This window comes from Cynara cardunculus (genome assembly GCF_001531365.2).
Source record: "Cynara cardunculus var. scolymus isolate 2C chromosome LG 12, CcrdV1, whole genome shotgun sequence".
Classification (NCBI taxonomy): domain Eukaryota; kingdom Viridiplantae; phylum Streptophyta; class Magnoliopsida; order Asterales; family Asteraceae; genus Cynara; species Cynara cardunculus.
In genome coordinates this window covers 5580768-5588019 of record NC_037539.1, presented here as the reverse complement: position 1 = coordinate 5588019, position 7252 = coordinate 5580768, and the positions used below count along the sequence as shown (strand labels likewise).

Below are 7252 nucleotides of genomic sequence, written 5' to 3'. Positions count from 1 at the left end.
AAAATAAAAATAATATAAAACCTTAATTAATGTAAAAATTATTTATTTATGTTAAAAGTCATTTTCGTGCGATCTTTGCTTCTCTCTCCACAAACATTGGAGATATTAGTCATTTCCCCACCACGTGCCTGGGTAAAAGTAAAACCCAAATGTTTCACCACAGGCGCACGTTAATAAAGTCTCTAACCATTCAGCTAACATACACAAGATCCAGCTAACATGTGCTGCTGCAAGATCCTGCTCCTGCTAAAGCGTGCTTACCCGACCCACTACCGTTTTTGGGAACTCCCCATTTAATAGAAAATTTTCAAGACCAAACTGTAATTAGAATTAGAAACGTTCGAGTGGGGAGAAAGGGAGTTATACACACTCAATCCACACCTTCATGTGCGTGAGAATACCCACCAATTTAGCAAAACAAAGAGTCGTAGAGGAAGATAGATTTGCTTTTTATGTATGGGTGAAAGAAATCATACATATAATTGGTAAACAAATTCTACATATTGATATACATACATATATAAGAGGCATTTGAGGGATTTCCACAACTTCTTCCCTATCGGATTTTGTTTATGATTGTAGAATCAAGAAGATAGAGATCAAAATTCGCAATGGGTATGTATTCTTTTCTTGTATATCTTCAATCTGATTCGTTGTTTTTCTCGTCAAGTTTATGCGTCGGTTTGTTCTGTGCATCATTTTACATCAATTGAAAGCTTCTTCTCTGCAAATAATTGATGGGGTTTTCACTTTTCAGAGTTGGGTATTGGTTAGGCTTTAATGGGTGCAATTGTTGGGTTTTGGTTATGTATTTGGTGGTTCTAGCGACCTCAAAATCACTCTCACTTTAGCTTAATTTTTGGCGTCTCTGTTCTGTGATTCTGTTTCTTATGTATCTGAAAATGGCTCCCACAGGGAGGCAAAGGGAACCCCACCATACCCACATGGACAGAGAGACCTGAACACCCTTTTTATGGTGGTTTAAGGCTTCTCTATTGGCCTTCCTGGTATCTGGAGTTTTTAATTCTATCTCAGATCTTCATCATCAATCATTATTCGTTGTGGCCCTTTTCTTTCCTTTTCTTCCCACACATCCCTATTTACTTACTGCACACTCTTTCTTCCTTTTATATACAGACACATACCTTCTTTAGTTTTTTTGTGATAGGTAATGTTATTTCACATGATCTCTCTCTTTCTTGATTAGTTTTTTTTTTGTGGTTTACATTGCACCTAATCTGTTCGACGTATTTCCTCAGAGACCTGCAGTACTAGCTTTTCTGGAAACATGGAAGATGAATATGAGAAGTTTATTCGAAGAATGAATCCGCCAAGAGTTGTAATCGACAACGAATCTTGTAAAAATGCCACCATTATTCAGGTATTTGTGTACCTTAATTGTCTGGGATTTGATTTTTTTTGTTTAAAATAGAGTGATTATATGAATCCATCTTGCTGTAACAGGTGGATAGTGCTAATAAACATGGCATACTTTTGGAAGTTGTTCAAGTTCTTACTGATCTTAATTTTATCGTCACCAAAGCTTACATAAGTTCTGATGGAGGGTGGTTCATGGATGGTATAATTCTGTCTTTTAATCTGATTTTTTGTATCCTGAGTCTAGTTTCGTCATAATCTTAACAACTCTGTTGTTCCTTGAATTCTTGGATAGTTTTCAATGTCACTGATCAAGAAGGGAACAAGATCACAGATGAAGTAGTTTTGGGTTACATTCGAAAGGTAATCTTGTTTGTTCTCCTTCAAACATACTTTGGATGCGTTTTGTTACGTTGTTTGTATTCATTAATATGAGAATACGTGGAACCCATTAGATTGCTCTACTAAAGAGCTCTTCAAAGGAAGTTCCAACATGTATTAAGATGGTCCAAATCTAGCCGATTTGGGACTCTTAACACCCCTCTCCAACGGAGGCTAGACAGAGGTCGAGTCCCTAGAGTGGTGAACCTTTTGCTTTGATACCATGTGAGAATATATGGAACCCCATTAGATTGCTCTCCAAAAAAGTTCTTGGGGAGAGAAAGGAGGTTCCAATATATATCAAGAAGAAAATAGCAACGGACGGAGGCTAGAAGTGCACAGATGTCGAGAGGGGGCTAGATGAGCGACGAGTATAAATTGTCTTAGTGTCGAGAGTAGTAGACATTTGCTCTGAAGTACTGATACAATGTGAGAATATGTGAAACCTCCATGAAATGTTCTAATGTTTTCTATTAAACAAAATCAAGAATCTAAAAAAAACAACCTGATTTCTTGACTTTTCCTCAGGCTCTTGGCTCGGAAACTAGCTTCACGTCGTCAATGAGATCCGTCGGGTTGACATCCTCAAAGGACCACACAGTAATCGAGTTAATAGGAAGTGATAGACCTGGCCTACTCTCTGAACTGTGTGCCGTTCTCACACACTTGAAGTGTAACGTGTTAAACGGCGAGGTCTGGACCCACAACACAAGGGCTGCATCCGTGATGCAAGTGACCGATGAGGAGTCCGGATTAGCCATTATGGATCCCGAAAAGCTTTCGATTATAAAAAAAATGCTTTGCAATGTACTTAAAGGTAGCAACAAATCAAAAGAAGCTAAGACCGTGGTCTCTCATGGCGTTACTCACACCGAGAGACGGCTCCACCAGATGATGTTTGCTGACCGGGACTACGAGAGACCTGATGATGGTTCTAATGAAAATCAAAGGCCTGATGTGAATGTTGTTAATTGGTACGATAAAGATTATTCGGTTGTCACAATAAGGTCTAAAGATCGGCAGAAACTTCTGTTTGATACAATCTGCACATTAACGGATATGGATTATGTGGTTTTCCATGGAAATGTTGATGCCGAAGGGCCAGAAGCTTATCAGGTTTGCAGATCTTGAATCTCTTTTGTTATTTTGCGATTATAGCTTCGATTTTTAGTGTTCTTATAATGGGTTTCTTTCTTTTTGAAGGAATATTGTATCAGACATATCGATGGTTTCCCTGTGAATTCAGATGCAGAGAGGCAAAGGGTGATCCAATGCCTTGAAGCTGCCATAGAAAGAAGAGTTTCTGAGGTAAATACTAGTCGAAATATGCCATTTTTAAGCACATCTCATTTATATCGTAGTTATAACAGAAATTTAAACATTACAAGTCAAATTTACTCGATCTTCAAACGAACCTATTCTAATATATCTTATAAAGAAAGTTATTGTCGATTTTTAAGTTAAAAGAACTCATATGGCACTCAAAAGTCAAAGACGGACTCTTTTTTGTCGGTATTACATCGGATACAAGGCGACACTTTTAGGGTGCGTTTGGTTACATTTAGACTCTGACATGACAAGACCGAGTGGGACAAAAATGCATTTTTCTTGTCCTACGAAAATAGATGGAACAAAAATCAGGAAGATGGACAAGATTGATAAATTACTAAACTATCCATGTCAAATAAGATACTAAAGTCTTCTGGAATTCATTATCACGTGCTTACCTCGTTCTTGCTTGTCCAGTCATATTCGCTTACAAAACGCACCCTTAAGATCCTAAATTGCTTGTCCTTTTCTATTTCTATGATATTTGGCTGGTATTCGGTTTTGGACTACTACTTGTTTAAGACAAAATATATTGATTATTTTCTCAACTTTTGGTTGGATCATGAGTGATTAAAGAATGCTTACAACGGTTCTTCCATCGTAACCTAGAACTCGAATGCTGATGCGGTCCCCAGCCATCAAACGAAATGCTTGATATTGTCTGATTATGTTCTTTTGTATCTTCTTGTTTTTGTGTGAAACTTGATTCTTCGATTATATTTTAGCACCAAGTGGCCTGTGGCCTGATGGTTTCGGTGGATATTTAGTTCAAGCCTCTTTAAAGATGCCAACGTATTATAATACTGATCGTTCTAAATTAACGCAATATTTTAGTGTTAAACGTAGGAAACTTGATGTTGTTTTTTGTTTTAATTTAGGGATTGAAGCTAGAACTATGCACAACAGACAGAGTTGGGCTGTTATCTGATGTCACTCGTATTTTCCGTGAGAATAGCCTCACTGTCACGAGAGCTGAGGTGGCAACACGGGCCGGGAAAGCCATGAATACGTTCTATGTTCGTGATGCTTCTGGGTACCCCGTGGACCCCAAGATTATCGACTCTATCAGGAAAGATATCGGGCAAACGATCCTTAAAGTGAAAGGCAACCCTCAAGACTCGAGCCTAAGTTCTCAAGAATCTCCCAACAGGTTCCTCTTTGGTGGCCTTTTCAAATCCAAATCATTTTGCAATTTCGGCATCGTTAGATCTTGCTCGTGACGCCCTTTCGATACAACTTATTAAAGCATAGTCGAATTATGAGCTTACATCACTTGTACATATCGCCCCTTCTTTTGSCATATCAATCCAAGTTAGAGTCCCAGATTGGCTAGGTTTGGAACTGTTTTCCTCGGTATATGTTAGAACCCCAATTCTCTTTTGAACGACTTTTTAAAAAGAAATCTAACGGGGTCTCCACGTATTCTACGGAAATAATCTGTAAATATCAAGATTCTAGTTTATGTTGACTTCATTATGGTCTTAGATGGCTATTTATCTGTTTTAATGGAGGATTTGTTCTTGTGGCTTGAAAGGGACTTGCATTATGTTTCACTGATTGAATCTTGTGGACTTTCCTCCACCACAAGTTGGTGGTGGTTCGAATCGTGGCCAGATTTGGGCAGCCGGCCCGGTCGTTGATTAGAAAAGAGTCAACCATGGTGTTATCTTCAACACGTTGAATGCCCACATCATTCAATAATGGTTATAAAAATTTGTCAAACGTTTTGAACGTGTTACGAGGGATGATAACGATTTGATGATAACATGTAATCATGTATGATTCATCATTATGACTCTATCCGTTACGTTGCCATTCAACAAAAAGTTGATTCTGTGTCAAATTGGTGCAACTAGTGGCTAAGCTCGACCCAGAGGACATGGGTGTACTTGGGCACGAATTTTGTCAAGTCCCGATAACAAGATTGGTTGCTTCAGATGGTGACGTCATACCCTTGCTATAAAAAGATCGGTTTTTGTTCATCGAAACCAAATTCTAGAATGGTACTTTCCCCCTAGCCCCTAGCCCCTAGGCCCCACCCCACCCCAAAAATCATCCAATGGTCTCTTAGAAGAGGTGTAGAGGCAAAGTGATGAAATGGTCCATGACTTTCGGCTTGAAAAGTGAGTCTCATCCATTAGGGAAAGCAATCTAATCAAGATTCTTCTTTGACCAATTACTTTCAACCAACAAAAGACCATGCTTTTCTTCAATATTCTAAAATTAGATTTTAAGGGGAAAAAAGTTTTCAATCAGATTTTTTTTTATTAATCTGAATATTCAATTCGTTATGTGAGTCGATTAATCCCAAGACGACCACCTGTTTAGTAGATAATTTGGAGTCACCGTATTTGAACCTCCGTGACCACAAGGGGATTTTTATCCTATGTTATCATATGTTTAATTTCATAGTATTGGAGTTTATTTTTCAGATGATGATACATTCAAGATCAACGGTCGAAATCCTACTTTTTATACGTTCTTTAAACTATATAATCATTTGAAAAAATATTTTCTGATTTCTATGCGGTGTTGATCTGAAATTACGATTAAACATAAGATATTAATAAACAAATTATTTGATTTCCTTTTGAATGTAATTAATATTTTTAATACAAAAATTGAATTTAAAAGCATGAATGTTTGTACAAACGTCGAGTCACATGGGAGACACAAACTGCGGCTTCAGATTTTATTCAACAAAGAGGTACATTGCTCCTGCTCTCACATGGAATCACAAATAAACAAATAATAATCCCCGTCATATAAAATAAAATAAAATTGACAGTCATTTTTTATACTGTTTTGTGTTTCTGATCGATACTTGCAGCTCTAGGTTAAGTATCGAGTCTTTTTCTTTAACATCGTGTACCAATCAATTATAATTGGTATGCAGAATCTTATATCAAGTGTCAGTCAACTATTTTTGGTACTGATTTTTTTTTTTTTGGTATTAGTTTTGTATCAACTTCAAGTTACATATATGAAAACTTGTCATTATGTTCAAATTTTGAATTGACATTATAAAATTTTCAAATATTACATGTGATGTTTAAGAGTTTTTAATTGCAATGAATAAAACTTGTAAGTATTCAAATGTTCAAACAAAATAGCTAAAACTACGAAGTTTAATATTCAATATATAAAAAATTAATAAATAATTAAATGAATCGGTACCATAGTACTAGAGATGGCCAAAAACCGGTCCCGGGCCGGTCCCAATCGCTCCTCACCATTCTCATAACCGGCCATAACCGGTCCCGGCGTAACCGGTCCCGGTCTCGGTCCCGGTCCTGGTCGAAAATGATAGGACCGGTATAGGTACTTTATAACCGGTTATGGACCGCCGGTCCCGGTCCCAACCGGTCCCAACCGGTCCTTCATTAAAAAAATAAGATTTTTTATTTTGTTTTTTTAATGATATATATTTTTAATACATTATAAAATTTACAATTGGGTCACTCAAATACACTTTAAAAATGCGTTTTAATATAATTAAAATTACGTTTTCTTATAAAAATACATTATAAAATTATTTAAAAATACATTTATTTATAAAATTAATTGAATTTTCGGGCCGGGCCGGGCCGGTCCATAGTCGGTCCCATAACCGGTCCCGGTCCCACGAAACTACCAAAAACCTCAACCGGTCCCGGTTTTCGGTCCCATAACCGGTCCTTCCCGGTCCCGGGCCGGTCCTTTGTCGGTCCCGGTCCTCCGGCGGTCCCGGGCCGGGCCGGGCCGGGCCCATTTGGCCATCTCAACATAGTACTACCATAGCATCTCACCTCCAAAAGCCCAAAGCCCACTACAAGTCTACAATTGGGCTATAATATGAAATTAGAGGCATCAAACAATTATTTGTGTACACAGATAGGACAGAATAAAATATGTGTTCAACGTTTTTGGTAAGATATGACAGAACATGACAGAACTGGTTAAAATGATCAATTTACCTCCAGTGAGCTATTTAGTGTTTTTTTCACTTAATAATCAATATAAATGTTAACAAATACTATTTAAAAATACAAAATAATCAATTGATTTTAGACTATTTTTAATCATGTAATATAAAGTTTGAACTACGTATTTATACTTTTTATGGCATTGATTATCGGCGTATTATTATAGAATGTCCTTTGAAGTTATAATTGTATGTAATTTG

At 37.2% G+C, this 7252-nt stretch overlaps 1 protein-coding gene across 2 annotated transcripts; it reads left to right on the top strand.

Moving 5' to 3' along the window:
* Window positions 1-332: 332 nt before the first annotated feature.
* On the top strand, window positions 333-4615 carry LOC112523359 (ACT domain-containing protein ACR4-like). 2 transcript variants are annotated; one of them, XM_025132938.1, is made up of 8 exons: window positions 333-485; window positions 583-615; window positions 1260-1381; window positions 1465-1579; window positions 1673-1740; window positions 2287-2874; window positions 2962-3066; window positions 3966-4615. In XM_025132938.1, exons 2-8 carry the CDS (start codon window positions 612-614, stop codon window positions 4305-4307), a joined length of 1344 nt encoding a protein of 447 aa, XP_024988706.1. In that variant the 5' UTR covers window positions 333-485; window positions 583-611; the 3' UTR covers window positions 4308-4615. The 2 variants fall into 2 exon arrangements, with proteins under 2 accessions (XP_024988706.1, XP_024988707.1); XM_025132939.1 differs by lacking the exons at window positions 333-485; window positions 583-615 and adding an exon at window positions 1155-1168.
* The last annotated feature ends 2637 nt before the right edge of the window (window positions 4616-7252 follow it).